This window comes from Entelurus aequoreus, linkage group LG07 (assembly GCF_033978785.1).
Source record: "Entelurus aequoreus isolate RoL-2023_Sb linkage group LG07, RoL_Eaeq_v1.1, whole genome shotgun sequence".
Taxonomy (NCBI): Eukaryota; Metazoa; Chordata; class Actinopteri; order Syngnathiformes; family Syngnathidae; genus Entelurus; species Entelurus aequoreus.
In genome coordinates, this window is record NC_084737.1 from 13,583,426 (window position 1) to 13,610,780 (window position 27,355).

The 27,355-nt window shown below is 40.1% G+C and overlaps 1 protein-coding gene across 3 annotated transcripts in view; it reads right to left on the reverse strand.

Moving 5' to 3' along the window:
- Positions 1-27,355, reverse strand: part of bcl2l1 (BCL2 like 1) — a 95,923-nt gene that overhangs the window by 61,268 nt on the left and 7,300 nt on the right. For all 3 annotated transcript variants that reach the window (XM_062052621.1, XM_062052620.1, XM_062052623.1), the window contains exon 2: positions 25,527-26,273. In XM_062052621.1, the coding sequence (XP_061908605.1) occupies positions 25,527-26,075 (549 nt within the window). In that variant the 5' untranslated portion in view covers positions 26,076-26,273. The remainder of the gene's footprint in view (positions 1-25,526; positions 26,274-27,355) is intronic.

A 27,355-nucleotide genomic window follows, 5' to 3' on the forward strand; every position in this document is an offset into this window, starting at 1 on the left:
ACATAGTGGATCTAGTATAATATTGTGAGAGTTCAGTCCATAGTGGATCTAACATAATAGTGTGAGAGTCCAGTCCATAGTGGATCTAACATAATAGTGTGAGAGTCCAGTCCATAGTGGATCTAACATAATAGTGTGAGAGTCCAGTCCATAGTGGATCTAACATAATAGTATGCAGTCCATAGTGGATCTAACATAATAGTGTGAGAGTCCAGTCCATAGTGGATCTAACATAATATTGTGATAGTCCAGTCCATAGTGGATCTAACATAATAGTGTGAGAGTCCAGTCCATAGTGGATCTATTGTGAGAGTCCAGTCCATAGTGGATCTAACATAATATTGTGAGAGTCCAATCCATAGTGGATCTAGCATAATATTGTGAGACTCCGGTCCATAGTGGATCTAACATAATAGTGTGAGAGTCCGGTCCATAGTGGGTCTAACATAATAGTGTGAGAGTCCAGTCCATAGTGGATCTAGCATAATATTGTCTTTAATAATAATTTGGAGAAAGTAGAAAAAAAAACCCTAGCTTTTTTTAAACGTACATTCATCCATGAAGAGTAAAGTTACCTCGGCTTACTTTACTTGTTTATGTGATAAAGCATGTAACCCAAAATATTTGTATCTCAAGTCAATATTCAAAATGTGCTGGGCCCTAACTACTATTTTAACATGCTTTTAATAAGAAAAACACCTTACACCCCTGCTTATTTCAGCAAGACAAAGCCAAGCCACGTGTTACAACAGCGTGGCTTCATAGTAAAAGAGTGCGGGTACTAGACTGGCCTGCCTGTAGTCCAGACCTGTCTCCCATTGAAAATGTGTGGTGCATTATGAAGCCTAAAATACCACAACGGAGACTGTTGAACAACTTAAGCTGTACATCAAGCAAGAATGGGAAAGAATTCCACCTGAAAAGCATTAAAAATTGGTCTCCTCAGTTCCCAAACGTTTACTGAATGTTGTTAAAAGGAAAGGCCATGTAACACAGTAGCAAAAATGCCCCCGTGCCAACTTTTTTGCATTAAATTCCAAGTTAATGATTATTTGCAAACAAAAATTAAGTTTCTCAGTTTGAACAATAAATATCTTGTCTTTGCAGTCTATTCAATTGAATATAAGTTGAAAAGGATTTGCAAATCATTGTATTCTGTTTTTATTTACGAATTACACAAGGTGCCATTTTCACTGTTTTTGGGGTAGTAATAATAATATACATAATTTACCTGAGAGAGCGGACTTGTACGGTATCTGGTGCTAGCTATTAGCTAATGGCTGGCCACTAACACAAATTTTGACTTGCAGCTTGAAGCAAAAAAATAGCCTAAAAAGACGGCTTATATTTTAAAACAATTGCGAGTTGTGGTACCAATTCTTCTTTTCAAGAGTGACTGAAAGAGAAAGTGCCCTTGCAGGCTCCCAGTTTAGGGATATTTCATCAGCAAGCCGCGAGGAGGGCACACTTGCCCCGCGGCTACGCGCCAACATCACCCGGCGGCATACTTCCCCCCGCCAGGTAGAGAGGGAAGGTTTGCAAGAGCTACGAAAAAAAGAAGAGAGAAACAACGGAGTATCGAGTGGGTTTGCAACCGCTGCCTTTCGGGGAAACTAGGGGCTTTTGACTTTGAGCAGACGAGACCACAAAAAAGATGAAGTGAAAGAAGGCAGATAAGAGATGATTGCGGGGAATAAAAATGAACGATGCTGGTAAAATAACAACTTTCCATCTGAGTAACGCTCGCTGGAATAAGCTTGTTCTCACTCTTTGCTCTGAAATATATTTTAAATAGTCGAACCACACTTTTTGTGAGTAAGAGTAACCCCTTCCAAAAAAAAAGGGTGTGATAAAGACTAGAGATGTCCAATAATATCGGACTGCCGATAATATCGGACTGCCGATATTGTCGGCCGATTAATGCTTTAAAATGTAATATCAGGAATTATCGGTATCGGTTTCAAAATGTTAAATTTATGACTTTTTAAAACGCCGCTGTGTACACGGACGTAGGGAGAAGTACAGAGCGCCAATAAACCTTAAAGGCACTGCCTTTGCGTGCCGGCCCAATCACATGATATCTACGGCTTGTCACGCACACAAGTGAATGCAGGCATACTTGGTCAACAGCCATACATGTCACACTGAGGGTGGCCGTATAAACAACTTTAACACTGTTACAAATATGCGCCACACTGTGAACCCACACCAAACAAGAATGACAAACACATTTCGGGAGAACATCCACACCGTAACACAACAGAACAAATACCCAGAGCCCCTTGCAGCACTAACTCTTCCGGGACGCTACAATATACACCCCTCCTCCCCCCAACACACACACACCTCAACCCCGCCCACCTTAACCTCCTCATGCTCTCTCAGGGAGAGCAATGTGGAATGCGCTCCCAACAGGTATAAAAGAAAGGGCATCTCTATCCTCCTTCAAAACCGCAATAAAAGTTCACCTCCAGGCAGCTACAACCCTAAAAACACCTTCCCCGGATTGCTAATAATCAAATGTAAACAATCAAATGCAGATACTTTTTCTTATGCCTTCTGATCTCTCTCTCTCTCTCTCTCTATGTCCACTACTTGCTGTCCATATCCTACCCCCCCCCCCCCTCCACACCCCTGATTGTAAATAATGTAAATAATTCAATGTGATTATCTTGTGTGATGACTGTATTATGATGATAGTATATATGATAGTATATATCTGTATCATGAATCAATTTAAGTGGACCCCGACTTAAACAAGTTGAAAAACTTATTCGGGTGTTACCATTTAGTGGTCAATTGTACAGAATATGTACTTCACTGTGCAACCTACTAATAAAAGTCTCAATCAATCAAAAAGCATGTCCCAAATTCCAAACTGCTGTTTGGAGGCATGTTTAAAAAAAATAATGCACTTTGTGACTTCAATAATAAATATGGCAGTGCCATGTTGGCATTTTTTTTCCATAACTTGAGTTGATTTATTTTGGAAAACCTTGTTACATTGTTTAATGCATCCAGCGGGGCATCACAACAAAATTAAGCATAATAATGTGTTAAATTCCATGACTGTATATATCGGTATCGGTTGATATCGGAATCGGTAACTAAGAGTTGGACAATATCGAAATATCGGCAAAAAAGCCATTATCGGACATCTCTAACAAAGACCCAATTGTACAAAAGCGGAATACATTTTCCCGTAAGAAATAATGTACATCGGATGTATGTGTTCCAGACACTCAAAAATATGAATCGTGCATTCAAGGCTGTATTGTCCATCATCAGCATCAACAGGAGAAATGAAAGTGGACTACAGGATGTTCTTAACACGCTGACCCATTCAGCTTTTTACACGTGTCCCTCATTCACTTCCCTAAGAGGACGCTGACATGCAACTTGTGTGTGTTGGCGTGCGTTGGTGGGTGGGTGGGTGAGACATCATGGACAGAAAGAGATGAGGAAAACATATCTGACATATGGTGAATGACATACTGACTAGGGCTGGGCGATATATCGAATATACTCGATGTATCGATATATTACATTTTTCTTTTTTGAAGAGCTCCGCAGGGTTTTCAAGTGTTCTGTCAAGTGTATCATTGATTTGATCGTATTCTTTGATCTCCGGACTGCTCTGGGGGAAGCAATCAAATGTTCCCGGTGTACTTTTCCGTGCCGGCCGGGTCTTGGCGTCCACGATTGATATTTTAGCCTGCTTGGACATATACTCGTTGCCGGTTGGTTTGTCATGTGGAAAGCACGTATTGTTCAATTTCAATCCCTTGCTCAGGGCCAGAAGGAAAAGTTCCTGACTATTGAAAAGAATAGAAAATAAAAAAAGAGACATTGTCACATTTTAATACTGCGTGACATCGCGTCACAGTCACACCCCTAGCAAAGACACACCACTAATTCAGCTTTTGTTTGGCACTTTTATTGATACAAATTGATTTCAAATTGTGATTCCGTCAAGAATTAGCAGGACTTTGATGATGGTGAACAGTTATTTCACTTTTTACATTTTAAGAGGATGTTTTTTCCACTTACTTAACCCAAAAAGGTTCCTCTAAATCAGACCTGGGCAAATTAAGGCCCGGGGGCCGCATGCTTTTCAATCTGGCCCGCCGGACATTCCGAAATATTTTTTTTAGATCTTTAAAGGCCTACTGAAATGAATTTTTTTTATTTAAACGGGGATAGCAGATCCATTCTATGTGTCATACTTGATCATTTCGCGATATTGCCATATTTTTGCTGAAAGGATTTAGTAGAAAACAACGACGATAAAGTTCGCAACTTTTGGTCTCTGATAAAAAAAAAGCCTTGCCCCTACCGGAAGTAGCGTGACGTCACCGGAGGAAGGGCTGCTCACATTTTCCTATTGTTTTCAATGCAGCGAGAGAGATTCGGACCGAGAAAGCGACGATTACCCCATTAATTTGAGCGAGGATGAAAGATTCGTGGATGAGGAACGTGAAAATGAAGGACTAGCGTGCCGTGCAGGACGTATCTTTTTTCGCTCTGACCGTAGCATAGGTACAAGGGTTCATTGGATTCCACACTCTCTCCTTTTTCTATTGTGGATCACGGATTTGTATTTTAAACCACCTCGGATACTATATCCTCTTGAAAATAAGAGTCGAGAACGCAAAATGGACATTCACAGTGACTTATCTCCACGACAATACATCGGTGAAGCACTTTAGCTACTGAGCTAACGTGATAGCATCGGGCTTAACTGCATATAGAAACAAAACAAGTAAGTCCCTGACTGGAAGGATAGACAGAAGATCAACAATACTACCAAACTCTGGACATGTAACTACACGGTTAATGCTTTCCAGCTTGACGAAGCTTAGCAATGCTGTTGCTAATGACGCCATTGAAGCTAACTTAGCTACGGAATCTCGACAGAGCTATGCTAAAAACATTAGCTCTGCACCTACGCCAGCTCTCATCTGCTCATCACGACCCGTGCTCACCTGCGTTCCAGCGATCGACGGTACGACGAAGGACTTCACCCGATCACCGATGCGGTCGGCGGCCCGGAGACAGAGGAATTCAAGGTGAGGTCGGCGGCTTGCGCGTCTGCTATCCATCTCAAAGTCCTCCTGGTTGTGTTGCTGTAGTCCGCCGCTAATACACAGATCCCACCTACAACTTTTTTCGTTGCAGTCTCCATTGTTCATTAAACAAATTGCAAAAGATTCACCAACACAGATGTCCAGAATACTGTGGAATTTTGAGATGAAAACAGAGCTTTTTGTATTGAATTCAATGGGCTCCGAATACTTCCGCTTCAACCGTTGACGTCACGCGCAAACGTCATCATATCGAAACGTTTTCAGCCGGAAGTTTGCCGGGAAATTTAAAATTGCACTTTATAAGTTAACCCGGAGGTGACCGGATGAGGTAGAGGGCAGACGTGTGAGAGGAGGGCTCCGACCAAACTTTTCATTTACTCTTTAAAAGTCTAACTACTTCACGGTATTTTTTCCTGGCTGATGCACCCTTTTTTGTGCGAGATAGTGTGGCTATTGTGACGTGATGAGCAGCTCGAAGACAAAATCGGCAACAGCAATAACTCGAGCAGCGAGCGTCTCGGCTAAACTAGCTAACATGGCGGCCGCAGCAGCAGCTTCAGGGTCGGAAGACAAGAGAGCCGAATTCGAGGGTCAATCTGACCCAGTGACCAAGAACGACATCGAGGCTCTCCTCAATAAACAGCGCGATAGCTTCAAGGCTGATATGGCTTTTTTGATTCAACAGTCGACTGAGTCCCTGAAGCAGTCAGTCGATTTATTAGGACAACAGGTGACGTCATTTAACAGCCGGCTGACTAGAACCGAAGTTACAGTGGGTGAAAACTTTGAAAAACTCACCGAGATGGAAGCCGCTGTGAAGTCTCTGCAGTCCCAAACTACGGTGCTCCTGGAACGAGTGGACGACCTCGAAAACCGGTCTCGCCGCTCTAATTTGAGGATTATCAACATCCCAGAGGGAAGCGAGAAGGAGCAAGATCCGACCAAATTTGCGTCTGACTTGCTAATGGCGATAGCGGGTCCTGATGTCTTCAGCAGCCCACCGGAGATAGAGAGAGCTCACCGCTCCCTCGGTCCCAGACCATTGGATGCTGGCGCCGGAAAACCGCGGACTTTCATTGTTAAATTCCTCCGTTTCCAGGAGAAAGAAAAAGTCCTCAGATGGGCCAGACAACATAAATTGGATTACCGCGGCACCGAGCTGAGAGTTTACCCGGACATCAGCCCTACTTTGGCCAAGAAACGAGCTGCTTTCAACCCCATCAAAAATGCGCTCTACCTGAAAGGTATTAAATTTCGCTTGCTGCACCCCGCTCGTCTCCAGGTATCCTTCAGAAATGAAAACTTGTACTTTGAGTCTCCACAAAAAGCCCAGGACTTTTACGACGAACGCGTCGCTCCCACAGGTTAGTGGAAGATGACTTTGTATGGAAGACGTTTCAGGCCAAAATTACGTTGAAGAGGACATTAACGGGTGCGTCAGAAAAACAACGGACATTGTTTATTTAGGCTTGCAGGCAACTAATCATCCTGTTGTGCAACTTATTTGAGGTATGGTTATATTTGTTGGTCAATTTCTGCAATGCAACTTTTTTTTTTTTTGTCTTTATTTATTAATTTTTTTTTTTTTTGTTTTGTTTTTTTTTGTTGCTTATTCCTATTTAAGTGTCATCTACTGTACATTATAGACACATTAGCAGATACAGGAGCCCTATCTGCTCGGTGATATTAGTTCACAGATTAATGTCATACGGAAGTAATAGAGTTTATGGAGTCCCGCTGCTAGTTCTAGTTCTTAGGACAAGCTTAGGGTGGTTTAGGAGTGTATATTTGTTCTTTGTTGCTATGGGTTTTTTTGGGGGGGTTTTGTGTGTTAGGTCCTACAAATTTGTCTTTTCTTTTAGTCCTATCTGTATGTTAATATCACTTCCTTCTACAAGGCATTGTGTCATCTCACCATATTTTTTATAAATGTGATTATGGCTAATACAAACAAAAAAGGGTTATCTTGCTTGAGATTTGTTTCTTGGAACGTTAAAGGGATCAATGGCCCAGTTAAAAGAGGTAGAGTATTTTCCCATTTAAAACACCTTAAAACTGAAATTGCTTTCCTACAAGAGACTCATCTGACCACTAAGGATCACCATAGATTAAAGGCCTCATGGGTTGGACAATCTTTTCACTCGAATTTTAGCAGTAAAGCAAGGGGCACAGCTATTTTAATACACAAAAGAATCCAGTTTAGCCCAACAAATGTCATAACTGACCATCAAGGTCGTTTTGTAATAGTCTCGGGTTCTCTTAATAATATGTCTGTTGTCCTTGCCAACCTTTATGCACCCAATTGGGATGATGAAGCATTTATTAGGAAAGTGTTTTCACTTTTGCCAGACCTCAGTTCTCATCGTTTAATATTGGGGGGGGACCTGAACTGTGCAATAGACCCGTTGCTAGACAAATCTAGTCCAAGGCAGGGCCCCCCATTAAAAATGGCCAAAACAATTTCAAATCTCATGGGTCAAATAGGAGGTGTGGACCCGTGGCGCTTTCTTTACCCAGATAAAAAACAATTTTCTTTTTATTCTCAGGTCCATAAAACTTTTTCAAGGATTGACTACTTTTTCATAGATGATAATCTCCTTCCGGCTGTCGATAATGTAGAATATTCAACAATAGTGATATCTGACCATGCTCCATTGTCACTTGATCTTTCGTTTACACTCTTTAAAAAAACGCAGACTCCATGGAGGTTTAATTGCACACTACTCAATGATGACGGATTCTGCAAAACAATTTCCAAAGTGATAGATGATTTTCTTGTCACCAACAACTCTACTCCCATATCCCCGTCTTTACTTTGGGAGACATTAAAGGTGGTAGTCCGGGGAGAGATTATTTCTTATTCAGCAAGACAAAACAAATTGAGAAGACAAAAACAGGAGCAGCTCATGGAAAGTATAACAGAATTGGACAGACAACTATCAGTATCTCCATACCCTGATCTGGTTAAAGATAGACAAAATCTGCAAATGAACTATAATTTATTGTCAACACAAGAAACTGAAAAATTACTCTTACGATCGCGTGGCTTCCTGTACGAGCACGGTGAGAAGGCAGGGCGCCATCTATCACGCCAAATTAAAAGCCAGTCAGCATCTCGGCAAATTCGACAAATCAGAACCCTCACAGATGAACTTACAGTCATTCCTTCAGTCATTAATGACACCTTCAAATCATTCTACTCTGAACTATATACTTCACAATGTGCTGCTGATAAAACAATCATGTTGCGTTTCCTGGATAACTTGAAATTTCCATCCATAACTACTACTCAAGAGAGCGCTTTGGATCAACCTTTAGTAATCCGGGAAATTGTAAATTCAATTAAACTAATGCAGAGCGGCAAGGCCCCTGGCCCAGATGGCTATCCTATAGAGTTTTATAAAAAATTCTCAGATAAACTGACTCCTCTCCTTTTAAATATGTACAATGACTCTCTGGACCGGGGTACCTTGCCTCAAACTCTCACAGAAGCGTCAATAACTTTATTACTAAAACCGGGCAAAGTTGATTCTGACTGTAGTTCTTACCGTCCCATCTCTCTCTTAAACGCTGATTATAAGATTTTAGCTAAAGCACTGGCCCTTCGCCTTGAATCAATTTTACCAAACATCATATCACCTGACCAAACTGGATTTATGAAAAACCGGCACTCTTTTTCCAACATTCGTAGCCTTCTTAACATTATTTTTTCTCCAGCATCCGAGGAGACGCCAGAGGTGGTGGTCTCTTTGGATGCAGAGAAAGCTTTCGACAGGGTGGAGTGGGGATATTTATTGGAGGTCTTAAAGAGGTTTAACATTGGGTCTAAATATATATCTTGGATAGCACTTCTATACTCTTCTCCTAGGGCTGCCGTAAGCACAAATGGGATGTTATCCCAATTTTTCACACTTGGCAGAGGTACACGGCAGGGGTGCCCTCTAAGCCCATTGTTATTTGTTACTGCAATCGAACCCTTGTCCATTGCTCTTAAATCGGCCGGTATCAGTAAAGGAATCCATAGATGCGGTCTAGAACACACACATTCTCTATACGCGGATGATTTACTATTGTTTATATCTGATCCAATCTCTACCATTCCAAAGATTATTGATTTGCTAAACAATTTTGGATCATTCTCTGGCTATAAATTGAATTTCGCTAAGAGTGAATGCTTCCCTGTGAATAATTTGGCCCTTGAGATCCCTGATGGATATTTCCCATTTAAGATGTCTAGGAACAGCTTCAAGTACTTAGGTGTACATATTGGTCGCAAGCTACCAGCGCTCTACAAGGACAATTTTCCACCTCTAATCGACAAACTTAAATTAGATTTGGATAGGTGGAAAGATTTACACATAACTATTGCTGGCAGGGTAAACTGCGTCAAAATGAATGTGCTTCCTCGATTTTTGTATCTGTTTCAATGTTTGCCTATCTTTTTACCCAATTCCTTTTTTTGCATAATAAACAAACTAATTTCATCCTTTATATGGAAAGGCAAGACTCCCAGGATTAGAAGAGAGTTCCTGCAAAGGCATAGGTCCGTAGGTGGTTTATCACTCCCTAATCTAAAATACTACTATTGGGCAGCTAACATACACAAAGTGACTCTCTGGATCCAAGAACCTGAATTAATCTGGTGTAAATCTGAAGCTAGTTCCTGTTCTACCTCTCTCTTGGATCTACTTACATCAAAATTACCTTATCGACCATCCCAATTTACTTGTAGTCCAATTGTCATTTCTACCCTTAGAATCTGGTCTCAATTTAGAAATACTTTCGGCCTGCAGGGCTTATCCAACCACAGCCCCATTCATAATAACCACCTCTTCCTCCCTCCTAGCACAGATGTAGCGTTTTCTCTATGGAAGCAGTCAAACCTTAGCAGGCTAAAGGACTTATATATTGGTGATGTCTTCGCTAGTTTCAGTGAACTGTGTATAAAATTTGACCTACCAAAATCTCACCTATTTCGATACTTTCAGGTTCGTAATTTCGTTAAATTAAATAGTCTCTTTTTCCCTAATACTCCACCTAATTCGCTAATTGACTCAATTTTAGATATTCCCACAAATCAGAAAGGCCTAATCTCCAAAATCTACATCTTAATATCCCAGTTTAGTAAAACGTCTCTTGATAAAATCAGAGGGAATTGGGAAAAAGAGCTTGGCAGATCTTTAGATGATGGAGATTGGGATTCTGCCTTAACCCGAATTAACAACAGTACATCCTGTTCAAGGCTTAATTTAATACAATTTAAGGTTGTCCACCGTATTTATTTTACTAATTCCAAACTCTCCAAAATATACCCCAATATTTCGGATACTTGTAACAGATGTCACATGTCACCTGCAAACATGACGCACATGTTTTGGTCTTGTCCCCATTTGCTGGACTATTGGACAACTATTTTCAAACACCTTGCTAAGGCATTGGATTTAAACCTGACACCATGTGCAGAAATGGCTATTTTTGGGACGGTATCAGATCCCCAAATAAGGAGAAAATTTAAGGATAGTATCGCCTTTGCATCCTTATTAGCACGTAGGAGAATTTTGCTGGAGTGGAAGTCACCATTTTGCCCCAAAGCCTCCTTATGGCTTAAAGACCTTATGATTTATTTAGATCTGGAGAAAATAAAGTTTAATCTTAGGGGGGCACCTGGGAAGTTTTATTCTGTTTGGGGTGGTGTGGTTGACTACATAGCTAAATTAAAGACGCTATAGGACACATGAAAAGTTCACCTTTCACAAACCAGCTTCCTTTTTTTTATTTTTTTTTTATTTACATTTATTCTGGGTGTATATTTATTATCTGCCTATGTTGAGAAGAAAGTGATGTACTAATTATTTTCCATTTGTGACTGTACCTTTAACTTATGTAGGACCTGGGGGGTGGGGGGGGGGGGGTTGTGTGTGTATGGGGTGTGTGTTGGGTTGCTGTTCTTGGAAGTGGGTGGGGGGAAAAAAAGGAAAATGTGATTACTGTTCTATTGTATAGTGTAATACCTGTCAAATTCAATAAAAACATTTATTAAAATATAAGTTAACCCGGCCGTATTGGCATGTGTTGCAATGGTAAGATTTCATCATTGATATATAAACTATCAGACTGTGTGGTCAGTAGTAGTGGGTTTCAGTAGGCCTTTAAGATGGAAACTGTAGCTGCCATTATGATGTGCAGTGATGTTTTCTTGAACTATACAAAGTATTTCAATGGTTGGCATCTGTGCTTTTGCATGATATACTATGGTAATCTAATTAGTTACTATGGTAATTTAAGTCACAGCAGCTCAGACGAGGCACCAAGCAGCGTGGGTGGGGAGCGTTTCCACAGAGTGTTTCCAGAGCGGCCAGCCTAAAATGTGGGTGTCAGGGACAGACGTGGAAGGAGATTTTTACAGGAAAATTCTAAAGCTCAGTGACATATCACATATATCAAATTGTAGGTGGGTTTATTTGTTACCCTTCACGTTCATATTTCGCTGTTTGTTGCATTTTTGTTGTGTTTCGCTTGATTGTAAAATATGTGGATGGAGAGGGGGTGTGACGTTCATATGTTGTCAATATTCAGTGTTTTATCCTTCATAGTTAATATTGTATACATTCTGGGTGTCTCATTCAGTGAAAAATTTTTTAATTCCATTCCGTTTTTTAAGGCGGTCTGTCATAACGTTTTTTAGCATTCGATCAGACATTATTGTGAGGTTTTGTATTAGTGTTCTTAAAAATCAAATATACCGGCCCCCAGACACATTTTCTTCTCTAAATTTGGCCCTCCGAGTCAAAATAATTGCCCAGGCCTGCTCTAAATACATTCAAGTGACTACTTATGGGTTGCATTGGTTTACTTCTTTTTACATTTGGCAAGAAAAAAAATATGCATGATGTTACAAATATCTTTGTCAAGACTAGGGTTGTACAGTATACCGGTACTAGTATAGTATCGCGGTACTAATGAATCAAAAATGGTACTATACTCTGTTTGATAAGTATCGGTTCACCATATATATATATTTTTTTTTTTACAGGCATGACGGCAAAGTCGCCGTCATGTCGTGAAATTGCTGGTTTTACGAGAAGACAGGCATGTTCGGCAGCGCACAATCACGGAGTACTTACAAGCAGACAGAAAAGGGAGAATGGACGCATTTTGGCTTAAAAACTAACGATAAAGGTGTAGTTATAACACTGAAATGTCCACATGAAGAGGTGCTTTTAAGACATGGCAAGCTAGTTAGCGGCTAATGTCCATCCGCAATCGGCTGTGTTTTAGCTACTTCTAAATCACTAATCCTCGCCTCCATGGCGACAATTTTTTTTTGTTTCTTACAAGTATCATCCCTGCAGGACGAGGAATAACTAAACATGCTTCACTACACACCGTAGGAGGATACAATAGCTCACCGGCGTCACAATGTAAACAAATGCCAAGGGTGGATCTACACCGTAAAGATACCAAATGCAAGAGCGTATCTAGTCAATATACTATTATGATTACATCTACATTTTTATCGTCACAAAATATTTTTCCTTTTTTAAATTCCTATTACATTCATAAACTCAGGAAATACGTCCCTGGACACATGAGAACTTAAATTATGACCAATGTATGATCCTGTAACTACTTGATATCGGATCGATACCTAAATGTGTGGTATCCAAAACTAATGTAAAGTATCCAAACAACAGAAGAATAAGTGATTATTACATTTTAAAAGAAGTGTAGATAGAACATGTTAAAACAGAAAACAAACAGATATTAACAGTAAATGAACAAGTAGATTAATAATCATTTTTTACAGCTTGTCCTTTATAATGTTGACAAAATAATAGAATGGGGAATGACACAATATGTTACTGCATACGTCAGCAGACTAAATAGGAGCCTTTGTTTGCTTACTTACTACTAAAAGACAAGTTGTCTAGTGTGTTCACTATTTTATTCAAGGACAAAATTGTTCTTTGGTTGCAATAATAAACACATGTTTAATGTACCCTAAGTTTTTTTGTTAAAATAAAGCCAATAATGCCATTTTTTGTGGTCCCCTTTATTTAGAAAAGTATCAAAATACATTTTGGTACCGGTACCAAAATATTGGTATCTAGTAGGAATGTCCGATAATGGCTTTTTGCTGATATCCGATATTCCAATATTGTCTAACTCTTTAATTACCGATACCGATATCAACCGACACCGATATCGATATATACAGTCGTGGAATTAACACATTATTATGCCTAATTTGGACAACCAGGTATGGTGAAGATAAGGTCCTTTTTTCTTTTTTTTTAATAAAATAAGATAAATAAATTAAAAACATTTTCTTGAATAAAAAAGAAAGTAAAACAATATAAAAACAGTTACATAGAAACTAGAATAATCAATGAAAATGAGTCAAATTAACTGTTAAAGGTTAGTACTATTAGTGGACCAGCAGCACTCACAATCATGTGTGCTTACGGACTGTATCCCTTGCAGACTGTATTGATATATATTGATTTATAATGTAGGAACCAGAATATTAATAACAGAAAGAAACAACCCTTTTGTGTGAATGAGTGTGAATGGGAGAGGGAGGTTTTTTGGGTTGGTGCACTAATTGTAAGTGTATCTTGTGTTTTTTATGTTGATTTTATTAAAAAAAAAAAAAATATATATATATATATATATATATATATATATATATATATATATATATATATATATATATACACAGTATATATAACGATACTGATAATAAAAAAAACAATACCCATAATTTCCGATATTACATTTTAAAGCATTTATCGGCATCTCTAGTATCTAAACAACCCTAGTCAAGACTTATCAGCAGCACTCAACGTATCTTTACACTTTATGAATAAACAACATGATGTGATGGGGACACTTTGACCCTGGCACAGATCATTTCTATTTTCATCATTTTCCATCTCAAAATATGAACAAATCAGAAATGAACCGACATCCTGGAAAGTGTTTAGTATTGTCGACGGAGACGATTATGTGATAACAACCATTACTCTTGACTGTCCACTCTTGAAAGGACGACATTGGAGTATCACAGACGATGTAGCATAATAATGATGATTGTTATTATTAAAAGTAAAGATGTGACACACATTAAATACCTATATTTTGCTCCTATAGTTGCAACCCCACCCCCCATGTCTGTTATAGTCTCGGCCGCATAAACAAACAAAGCCACCGTCTGCCTCCCCGTGGGATTTTGTTCTCGGCGAGACACGTGCTGCTGCTATTGGGATGTGGGTTTCCATAGGTGTAACCTCTTGACCCTGTGTTACACAGCACAGCAGAGTGGGTGTAAACAATAGCCAACCCCTACCGCTTATTTGCTGCTACTGATACAAACACAATGCCGATCCTGCTTCATACTATTGATCCATGCTAGGGGTGTATAATACCACGGTTATTGTGGCCAAAATGATCCTGGGTATCATTATTATCGCTGTATTGTTGAAGGTGCTCAAACATTGAATTTTTTAGTATATATGTATATATTAGACTGACCATACGTCCTCTTTTGCGGAGCTGTCAGGGCGGAGTTTCTTAAATGCCTCAAATGTCCGGCATTTTGAGTTAGGGTTGCATGTATTTTCAATGTATGTCCAGGGTTAAGAAGGGGTTGAAAACAAAACAAATTGTGAATGTGTGCGCACGCAGCAACATTTGTGAGGGAGGAGCAGAGACAGAAAGAGCGAGAGAGTTATGATAAACGTGCATGCGTCGCCAGTCTGTGCTTTTTATCCATAGATTTATCAGATTTAATTTTTTATTATCTATAGCAGGGGTGTCAAAAGTGTGCCCCGGAGGCCATTTGCGGCCCACAGCTAATGTTTTAAAGGCCCACGGCACATTCTAAAAATACTATTGAAATAAACAAAAACATAACAAAAGTGAAATAAAAAAGCTTTAAGGCCTACTGAAATGAAATTTTCTTATTTAAACAGGGATAGCAGGTCCATTCTATGTGTCATACTTGATAATTTCGCGATATTGCCATATTTTTCTGAAAGGATTTAGTAGAGAACATTGACGATATAGTTCGCAACTTTTGGTCGCTGATAAAAAAGCCTTGCCTGTACCGGAAGTAGCGTGACGTCACAGGTTGTGGAGCTCCACACATCTGCACATTGTTTACAATCATGGCCACCAGCAGCGAGAGCGATTCGGACCGAGAAAGCGACGATTTCCCCATTAATTTGAGCGAGGATGAAAGATTTGTGGATGAGGAAAGTGAGAGTGAAGGATTAGAGGGCAGTGGAAGCGATTCAGATAGGGAAGATGCTGTGAGAGGCGGGTGGGACCTGATATTCAGCTGGGAATGACTAAAACAGTAAATAAACACAAGACATATATATACTCTATTAGCCACAACACAACCAGGCTTATATTTAATATGCCACAAATGAATGCCGCATAACAAACACCTCCCCCCTCCCGTCCATATAACCCACCAATACAAATCAAACACCCGCACAACACACTCAATCCCACAGCCCAAAGTACCGTTCACCTCCGCAAAGTTCATACAGCACATATATTTCCCCAAAGTTACGTACGTGACATGTACATAGCGGCACGCACGTACGGGCAAGCGATCAAATGTTTGGAAGCCAAAACTGCGTACTCACGGTAGCGCGTCTGCTATCCAACTCAAAGTCCTCCTGGTTGTGTTGCTGCAGCCCACCGCTAATACACCGCTTCCCACCTACAGCTTTCTTCTTTGCGGTCTTCATTGTTCATTAAACAAATTGCAAAATATTCACCAACACAGATGTCCAGAATACTGTGGAATTTTGCGATGAAAACAGACGACTTAATGGCTGGCCACAATGGTGTCCCAAAATGTCCGCTACAATCCGTGACGTCACGCGCAAACGTCATCATACCGAGACGTTTTCAGCAGAACATTTCGCGGGAAATTTAAAATTGCACTTTACTAATCTAACCCGGCCGTATTGGCATGTGTTGCAATGTTAAGATTTCATCATTGATATATAAACTATCAGACTGCGTGGTCGGTAGTAGTGGGTTTCAGTAGGCCTTTAAAGGTGAAATGTAATTTAGAAAAAGTTGCAATGTTGACTTAATAAAACAAAGCTGTTTTTTTTTTCTTTCAAACTGTCATTGCTCAAAACATAATATTGAATCAAAATCAATGTTATTATGAATTATTGACCTATCCAAGGTTCCGATTACTTCACACCAAATATTCCACTAACAAAAATATTTTTGGTGGAAGATTTTGCACATTTGGTAAATAACCAAAAAATGTGTATTTTGTTGTTTTCTTACTGTACCGAAATTTAACCGAACCGTGACCTCTAAACCGAGGTACGTACCGAACCAAAATTTGTGTGTACCGTTACACCCCTTGTGGTGGCACAAAGAAAGAGTTAACCTTAACGGTCCTGACACGTGCACGCACGGGTCAGACTGTACGGGGACTGGGGCGGCCTAGTTAGCGCAGCCCAGTAGAGGAGAGGGCGGGTGCAGAGAAAAGGACAGTGCGGGAAAAGAACAAGGCCACAGTGGAAACAAACAAAGAACTATCCTGCCACAGTGGAAACAAAGAACTATCTGTGGAAAAAGCTGGAATCATCCTACCCTGTGACGAAACACTCCCCTGGCAGGCGGTCTTGACTAAAGGACCGCGGACAAAGCGGCCCGCAAAGCTCGATGGAGCGCTGACCAATAGCCTGACTACACAATCAAAACCGTTTCTTTCAACACAATCTGCACTCCATCCTGTCTAATCCTTAAATCGTGCCTCGTTAATTGACCCTGCCGCCATGTCACAACCACACGGACACTCAATCACTACAAATATGCTGTTAGTTTCTGCTCACATTCCAACTGCGGCCCTCATTGTGTACGTGCGTACTTGTGTGTACAGCATCAGCTGACTCAGCAGCAAACTATTGGTTTTCAATATTGATCAAATCCTGACACTAATGGACAAAAATATTTGACAATTTTCGACTGCCATGACCAGGTATTTGTCTTAGGGCTGGGCGATATGGCTGGCGATATAAGTTTTTTTTTTAAACGGTTGATACCGATAATTATTGATATTTTTTTATTACCAGGAAAAAAGTACCGTATTTTTCGGACTATTTTTGATTTTTTGATTTTTATTAAGGATCCCCTTTAGCTGGTTGCCTCAACAACCCACTAGTCTTCCTAGGGTCCACAATTCAATACAATTACAAGTAAAAGCATATAATTATAACTACACAATACAGAAAAAAATAAAAAAAAATAAAAAGCATCAATAAAAAAAACAAGCCAACAATTTACAGTCACAGAATAATAATTACCATATAAACATAACTGCACAATATAAAACCAAACAAATCATCAATGAGCAAACTAATTTAAAGACTCAGATAAAATATTACTCTCTTTTTAAAAACCTGTTTACTTTCAATGCTGGTGAGAATTCGAGGCAGGTTATTCCAGAGCGATAAAGATCTATAAATAAAAGATTTCCGCAAAGCATTCTTCCTGGGACGAGGGAGTACAAAAGACTATAACTCGCAATTTCTTTCATAGTTTGGCCGGGGGTGCAACTTATACTCGGAGCGACTTATGTGTGAAATTATCAAATAATATTATTTAGCTCATTCACGTAAGAGCCTAGACGTATAAGATTTCATGGGATTTAGCGATTAGGAGTGACAGATTGTTTGGTAAATGTATAGCATGTTCTATATGTTAGTTATTTGAATGACTCTTACTATAATATGTTAACATACCAGGCACGTTCTCAGTTGGTTATTTATGCCTCATATAACGTACACTTATTCAGCCTGTTGTTCACTATTCTTTATTTATTTATTTTGAATTGCCTTTCAAATGTCTATTCTTGGTGTTGGGTTTTATCAAATAAATTTCCCCCAAAAACACGACTTATACTCCAGTGCGACTTATATATGTTTTTTTCCTTCTTTATTATGCATTTTCGGCCGGTGCGACTTATACTGCGGAGCGACTTCTAGTCCAAAAAATACGGTACATTAAATGTAAACATTTTCATTTAAAATGTAACCTTCCTCTGATTATAATCTCCTCTATCAAGGCAGAAATTTAAATAAATGTCAACAGAGGCACGGCAAACACTCAATGTAAACAACATTCTACTCGACAACAAGTACTCTTGCTTCTGGACCTCCATTCAGCTTGATGTATGTAGATTTTACAGTCGGCGCTCCAAGTTCCCTGGATCTTTCCCTGTTTTCTCAAGTCGCGGGCTTTCTTGGCGATTACATTTAGTGAGATGCTCATTCATGTACACATGAGTTCCCTTCAGCTTCTTTCCCTGTTTCAGCAGTGCCATTTTAGATTTCCTGTTTACGAGTTTCGTGAGGATGACTGGAGTGGCGCTGTTGTTTCATGCATGTTTCGATGGTATTAACGTCGATTTCAATTTCCTTTTGATTGCAGAAAGTTGACCACTTGCTGTTCTGCTGAGACAATAACTGTGGACTGGACTTTCACAATGTTATGTCAGACCCACTCGACAGCCATTGCTTTCGGTCTCCCCTAGAGGGGGGGGGGGTTACCCACATATGCGGTCCTCTCCAAGGTTTCTCATAGTCATTCACCGACGTCCCACTGGGGTGAGTTTTTCCTTGCCCGTATGTGGGCTCTGTACCGAGGATGTCGTTGTGGCTTGTACAGCCCTTTGAGACACTTGTGATTTAGGGCTATATAAATAAACATTGATTGATTGATTGAACCGTTTCATGTGGTTCACTTCCATTATGCACAGCTTTCGCAAAGGATCTTGGTTTAATTCGGTGCCCTGTCACAATGATATCATTGATTCGTTTATCCTGACCCATTTCCTCTATGATATTCCTCAGCATGTCGTTGTCTCGTTTCACTGCAGTGACTTCTTGTTGACAACGGTCCGTTTTTAAAAAATCCAAAAAACTGCCATACTGTCGAGGTTTCTTTTCCGGTTTTATCTCAGTTTATTCTCTTTGCAGCATTCTTTTCTAGTTTCTCTTTTCACTCCATGCAAAAAAAATCAACCACGAGACAACAAGTTGGCGAAACCAAACCGGATAGTTACTTGATTGGCTGCTAGCGTGTCAGTATTTACTTCCTGTGTTGCTAGGTTACCAGAGAGTGAGTGCTTTTGTTCATGCAACTAACCTTGCTTCGCAACTAGTTCCTTCTGATGAAAACAAATGATCAAACGCTTTTTTTATTGATATCGATGACGTGTCTATCGCAATATATATTGATATTGTTTTATCGCCCAGCCCTTCCAGGCACTAGTCTGTACTTAACTGTTTATAGTACTTGGTTAGCCTGGGTTCCAAGCATTGTCATGTCATTTTTAGATATACGGCCAGAAATAAAGACATATATGCTAATGTCTGCTCATTTGTATAATACTTGTAAATATGTAGACATGATATTCATACATATGTAATCATAAGTGTATAACACTCATATGTACACATAATACTCATAATGTATAATATTCCACAATCTCTACTTTACCGCAGTGAGACAGCTTTTCTGCTGCCCTCAGTCTCTTTTTATAGTCAATATGTATCCCAAATACACAACATTCTTGCTCGGCGTCAAGTGTTTTGATGGATGCGTTCAACGCGGTGTTGATTTCACAGTTGGTGGTGCTATTTACAAGCAGAACTACAACTGTCCCCGGTCCTGTCGTGCTGAGCTGGACACCGCAGAAGTGCAGTGGAAAAGACAACTAAATGATTATGTGTATTTGTATCAATAGTTGTACGCGAAACACACCAATAGGCTGTTAAAAGGTGTCAATCAACATTTGTGTTACACAACAAGAGGACAAATTAACCAAGCCGAACTCAATCAAAGTGTATTACATTGACAACATAGGGGTGTATTTCACTGCGACTATTAAAACCAATGTTTTCATTCCAGAATGCACGTCCAGACTCCACTTACCTAGCCTCTTACGTATGTGGACAGTATTACACTCCACAGTCTCCGCTCGGTTTCCCGCTGCCCTCAGTCTCTTATTAAAGTACCAATGATTAGTAACCAATGATGGCTAACAATTTTATTGCATAAAAAATACAGAAGATCGGACTTCTCCTACAACTCCAACTCGCAGCCCTCCTATTTTGTGGCCTTCCACTTAACTTCATAGTTTTTTATAACTGCGGTCCACAATAATAGTTATATTTATAATGGCAACCTTGAATCCCACAAGACACTAAACAATGACGATGCAAACACAAACATTACAGCGCAACAAACACATTAAGCAACAATGAGCAACTTCCTATAAGCAAGCTGGAGAACTCAATAGTGTCAACATAAACCATTTCTACATTTAATTGTGCATTTATAATGACTTAAAGACGTTAAGTTTGAGTTTATTTGGAACATGCATGCATACAGCACGATACATCACAATTTCCAGTTTTTCTATTCAACATGTTCGAAAAGGAGTAGGAAGAAGCAGAGCTTATTTAATCCTACCCCTTTTCCTTTACATAGCAGTTGCTACAACTTTTGTTCATTTCCTGTTTATAACGTATTTACAAAATACTCCATAAGTAAATAACAATAAAAATAAATAAATAATAATTGGTGAAGTAAATTATATTTCATATGGTGAGATGAGTTAAGATTATCTTAAAAATGAATGGATGGATGAAATAAATTCAGAATTTTTATCATTCTTCTTGGTACTTGGTAAACACTAAGTTTGAAGAGTTTCTTGAAGTGGATCATATTAGTACATTGTTTGATTGCTTTGCTTAATCCACTCCATAATTTAATTCCACATGCTGATATACTGAAGATCTTAAGTGTGGTACGTGCGTACAACACGTAACATATTTTTCGGAGTATAAGTCCCTACGGAGTATAAATCGCACCGGCCGAAAATGCATAATAAAGGAAAAAAACATATAAGTCGCACTGGAGTATAAGTCCCATTTTTGGGGGAAATGTATTTGATAAAAGCCAACACCAAGAATAGACATTTGAAAGGCAATTTAAAATAAATAAAGAATAGTGAACAACAGGCTAAATAAGTGTACGTTATATGACGCATAAATAACCAACTGAGAACGTGCCTGGTATGTTAACGTAACATATTATGGTAAGAGTCATTCAAATAACTATGACATATAGAACATGCTATACGTTTACCAAAAATCTGTCACTCCTAATCGCTAAATCCCATGAAATCTTAAACGTCTAGTCTCTTACGTGAATGAGCTAAATAATATTATTTGATATTTTACGGTAATGTGTTAATAATTTCACACATAAGTTGCTGCTGAGTTTAAGAATGAAAAGAACTGCGACTTATAGTCCGAAAAATATGGTAATGGTAACCTTGAATCAGACAAGACACTAAAGAATGACGATGCAAACACAAACATTACAGAACAACAAACACATTAAGCAACAATGAGCAACTTCCTATAAGCAAGCTGGAGAACTCAATAGTGTCAAAATATACCATTTCTACATTTAACTGTGCATTTATAATGACTTAAACCGAACATAACCCAGGGTCAATATAGCTGCTCGTAGTAAACGTAGTTAACAAATTTAGTCATGTGGTTAAAAATCGTGATTCTGAAGTGAATACTTAGTGCAGCCCAGACGACCTCCGTAGCCCCCAGGTAAATTGGGTTTAAGAACCCTGTCCTACACTACGACCGCCGATGTTTCCCTTGGTTCTATTTTTAAGCAAACGTCCAGCCAGGCTGAGTACAGCTGAGCAGGTACTCTGCAGTGGAAAAACTGCAAACTCCTAAGTTGGTACGGTTTGCAATTTTTGCATTGTGGATTTGCCGAGACCTTTGGACAGTTGCTTGCGATAGCATTTGTTCTCGGTAAGCAAGGACAAGACGGACCGTATTCATTTAAGCTTAAAGACGTTGAGTTTGAGTTTATTTGGAACATGCGTGCATACAGCACGATACATCACAATTTCCAGTTTTTCCTATTCAACATGTTCGAAAAGGAGTAGGAAGAAGCAGAGTTTATTTAATCCTACCCCTTTTCCTTTACATAGCAGTTGCTACAACTTTTGTTTACTTCCTGTTGTCAATGTATTCACAATATACTCCGTAAGTAATAATAAAAATAAATAAATAATAATTGGTGAAATTAGTTATATTTCATATGGTGAGATGAGTTAAGATTATCTTGAAAATGAATGGATGGATGAAATAAATTCAGAATTTTTATCATTCTTCCTTGTACCTTGTAAACACTAAGTTTGAAGAGTTTCTTGAAGTGGATCATATTAGTACATTGTTTGATTGCTTTGCTTAATCCATTCCATCATTTATTTCCACATGCTGATATACTGAAGGTCTTAATTGCTGTACGTGCGTACAACACGTATATATATATTGGGGCGGTATAGCTCGGTTGGTAAAGTGGCCGAGCCAGCAACTTGAGGGTTCCAGGTTCGATCCCGGCTTCCGCCATTCTAGTCACTGCCGTTGTGTCCTTGGGCAAGACACTTTACCCACCTGCTCCCTGTGCCACCCACACTGGTTTAAATGTAACTTAGATATTGGTAAGGGTGTAACGGTACGTGTATTTGTATTGAACCGTTTCGGTACGGGGGGTTCGGTTCGGTTGTGTACCGAACGAGTTTCCACACGAACATATTAAGTAGCGCACTGCACGGACGGACATAAGTAGCGTACCGCACGTTGTGTAAACAATGCACACCGAGGCACAACACACGGCATGCTGGTGTAACGCAGGTGTCAAATACATACTTTTGCGGAGATTATTAGGCTCTTGCTATTACTCATTGTCACGTGACCGCCGTGGTCCAATCAGCTGTGCTTATAAGCCGGTAGCAGGAAGTGGCCAGTAGACAGGACGTGAGGGGAGACAGATTGTATTTCTGCTCGAGGTAGGTTTTTATTCTCGTTTTCACCCGAAATATTGTGCTGACGGGATTCTAAACTAAATGCCTAATTGTTAACTTTATAGAGCCGACTACCAGCGCCGGATTTTTTGTCATTAAGCTGTGTGTGACTGTAGAAGCGGAGTTGGTGAGTCCATGTTTATGAAAATATATTAGTCTTTCTTCCATTGTTTCATTCCAACAGTCTTTGTGGCATATTTCTCAATCGTCCATATACAAGGTTTATGACTTGAACCAATGATAACTATTGTGTATTGAATGTACTTTTGAATGTGTTTGATAATAAGCACGTTTAGTGCACTGACCGAATTGTATAGGTCACATTTATGCTGCTAATGGTTATTTTAGCACTTTATTGCATATTGTGATTCTGACATGTATGTTGATTTATATTGTACAATATTGAGGAAAAAACAAGAACCTGTTCTGAACACTTTATAATGAAATTAGTGTTATTTAATGAAGATATTTGATTTCTGTACACATTGATTTATACGGATGGTCCTGGTTCTTACACAGGCCAGGCTTCTCTTAATGATGGCGAGCTAAGGTAAAAAAGCATCTAGTCCAAGGATCGTTCTTGGGAGATTCCAGCCAGGAACCCCACCACCTGTTCTGTCTGGGCTGGTAGGAGGCTCTCGAGCCAACCCTCTACACATTTTCACCCTTAACCGCAGCACATGGACTGTACTGCTTTACTCTCCAAAACCTTTCTCCAAGAACTGTATTATCTGAGCTGAGATTTAAACAAGATCCAGAGACACTAAATAATTGAATTGGAACACACACAGAGCTATTTCTATTTTTGGGCAGACTTATAGTGTTCCCAACGTTAAAAGGATAAAGCCATTGTTTACAACTTTGGTAAATAAATAACCCAAAAATGTATATTTTGTTGTTTTCTTACTTTACCGAATATGAACCGAACCGTGACCTCTAAACCGAGGTACCTACCGAACCGAAATTTTTGTGTACCGTTACACCCTTAGATATTGGGTTTCACTATGTAAAAGCGCTTTGAGTCACTAGAGAAAAGCACTATATATAATTCACAAACATTCACACATACGTTAAATGATAAATAAATAAATGGGTTATACTTGTATAGCGCTTTTCTACCTTCAAGGTACTCAAAGCGCTTTGACAGTATTTCCACATTTACCCATTCACACACTTATGGCGGGAGCTGCCATGCAAGGCCTTGCTAACCAGCAGCCATTAGGAGCAAAGGGTGAAGTGTCTTGCCCAAGGACACAACGGACGTGACTAGGAAGGTAGAAGGTGGGGATTGAACCCCAGTAACCAGCAACACTCCGATTGCTGGCACCGACACTCTACCAACTTCGCCACGCCGTCCCTTTGGCTAACTAATGCTTTTAAAATACTCAACTTGCAGTTTTTTCGCACAGTGAGAATACCACACTTAGCTAAGCATGTTATAATTGCTGGTACTTGCCTTGCTTGTTGCCGATGCTGGGTATTTTTGGGGAATCTGTACAAGTGTTTTCATACTATCTTAGCTCATAACTAGGGATGTCCGATAATGGCTTTTTGCCGATATCCGATATTCCGATATTGTCCACTCTTAATTATTGATACCAACCGATAACCGATATATACAGTCGTGGAATTAACACATTATTATGCCTAAGTTGGACAACCAGGTATGGTGAAGATAAGGTCCTTTTTAAAAAAATAAAAAATAAAATAAGATAAATAAATTAAAAACATTTTCTTGAATAAAAAATAAAGTAAAACAATATAAAAACAGTTACATAGAAACTAGTCCATCCATCCATTGTCTACCGCTTGTCCCTTTTGAGGTTATGGAGGGTGCTAGAGCCTATCTCAGCTGCATTCGGGCGGAAGGCGGGGTACACCCTGGACAAGTCGCTAAACTAGTAATTAATGAAAATGAGTAAAATTAACTGTTAAAGGTTAGTACTGTTAGCGGACCAGCAGCACGCACAACCATGTGTGCTTACGGACTGTAACCCTTGCAGACTGTATTGATATATATTGATATATAATGTAGGAACCAGAATATTAATAAAAGAAAGAAACAACCCTTTTGTGTGAATGAGTGTAAATGGGGGAGGGAGGTTTTTTGGGTTGGTGCACTAATTGTAAGTGTATCTTGTGTTTTTTATGTTGATTTAATAAAAAAAATTAAATAAAAATAAAAACCATATACCGATAATAAAAAACCTGATACCGATATTTTCCGATATAACATTTTAAAGCATTTATCGGCCGATATTATCGGACATCTTTACTCATAACGCATCTTTGCCTCAGCTAATACCATAACAAACATACCGTACTTTGTGACATCCTCTTATATTTTACAAGGGCACTGCGGAGGAGGAGCCCTAACCCCCTTACCCCACACACACTTTAATTGTGTCACACATGGCAATGACAATAAAGCCCAATTGATTGTATTCCATTCTACTTGGTGTGAGTGCGTACGTGCAGGTAAGACTCACCCATCCTCCTTGGCTCTCTATCCAGGGCTGAATGTGGAGGTCCAGGTAGACGGTCATCCACTCAATGATCCGGCCCACCAGGTGGCTCATCTCCTTCTCCATGCACTCCACGCAGAGCGCCCCGCCGAACGCAAATAGACCCACGATGCGACCCCAGTTGACGTCGTCCCGGAACACCTCGTCCATGACGTTCTCGAAGCTCTGGTAGGCCGTGGCCGGCGTGATGTGCAGCTGGTTGTGCAGGTCGCTGAAGGCGTGGGCGTAGCGCAGCTCAAACTCGTTGGCCGAGTCCCGCAGGGCCTCCTTGACCGCGTCCAGGCCGGTCGCGCTCGACGCCTCACGCAGCGGCGACGGCGGCGGCGGCGGGCTGGTCCCGTTTAAAGTCCTGTTGGCGTGCGTCGGCACCCGCGGCTCCCCGGCCCCCGAGCCTTCCTCCCCCCCATCAGTCCTGTTGGACACCTCTATGAGTCCCATGTGGCTGAGCGGGTAGTTCCTCTGCGAGAGTTTATAGCTAATGTAGAACACAACCAGTTCCCTGTTGTCAGTCATGGCGCAATGGAGCGTGGAAAAACGGTACTGCTTCTCAATGCTGCTCCCGGGGTCCTTTGAGTGAAGACACACTCACACAAGCACGCTGCCTCCCTCTTTTCAGACCACCATGGCCGGGACCACGGGTCCAGAGGACACTTTGAGGGGGCAAAAGAACCCACAAAAAAGCTACACAAGGCGGACAAACCAGTTCAGATCCTGTGGAGAGACAACAATATTGGGTCAAAGTCTGGAGAGTGTATAGAATAGTACGCTAAATAGACGTAGGTGTGTGTGTGTGTGTGTGTGTACCCCTGGATCTCTCACATTAGATTTAGACAGGTAGGTCAGAGTGCAATCCCTCTAATTGGGCAGCTACATATGGAGCAGATGGTTGTTAAATTAATGAGAAGCTACTGCAAAAACGGATGTGTGTGTGTGTGTGTGTGTGTGTGTTTGAGAGAGAAAGAGGCAAGACAAAGGGAGAGGTGAGGCAGAGGAGTGGTGAAGGTAAATGTGACTTTAGATGAGCTCCACCCGTCAGCATTACTCAACAGATGACCTCTGACCTGCAGATTTTTCATTTGGCCCGATCCCATCAAAAGTTAAAACGTGTGCTTTCAAAAGGCACCAACACACACACATAGGGATGATACTCGAAACCGGTTTTCCCGGTTGTTCGATAAGAAAAGAACCGAGTCCTCGGACTCGAATCCCTTTTTGAGAACCGGTACCCGTTATCGAGACCACTATAGTAAAGAAAAAGAGTTGGTTCTGTATTCGAATCGCTGGGAACGAACCAGAAATGCCCCTTGAGACATCACAAGAAATGACGTCACGTAGCTCAGTCATTAAGTGCAGGTAGCGAAAGCAGGAAAAACAATGGACCAGAAAAAGCGCTCCAAGGTGTAATAAAGTTCAAAACAAAAAGGTATAATCCAATGAATAACTTTACTGAGAGATTTGAGCAGGGTACAAAGACGAACACTTTTACGACCAACCAGAAACATAGCAACCAGGCTAGCAACGCACCTCCTTTACGGCAGCTGTCGCAACGTTCTTAAAGCAACCGCAGCACATACATATATATACAACACATCTCCCTTTTTTAACTTTTGTTTTTCTTTCCTTGTAAACAAAACAAAATCACACTGTATATGTGTTGTCTGTCTAATTTTAAATAATGCAGACGAGGCGTGTTGGCTGAGTTCTTGACGTTTACTTTCACAGCGAGCTCATAACCTCATTCTTAGCTGCCGGGTGGCCATATGCAACAACACTTTTCGGGGCTACCGCGCATG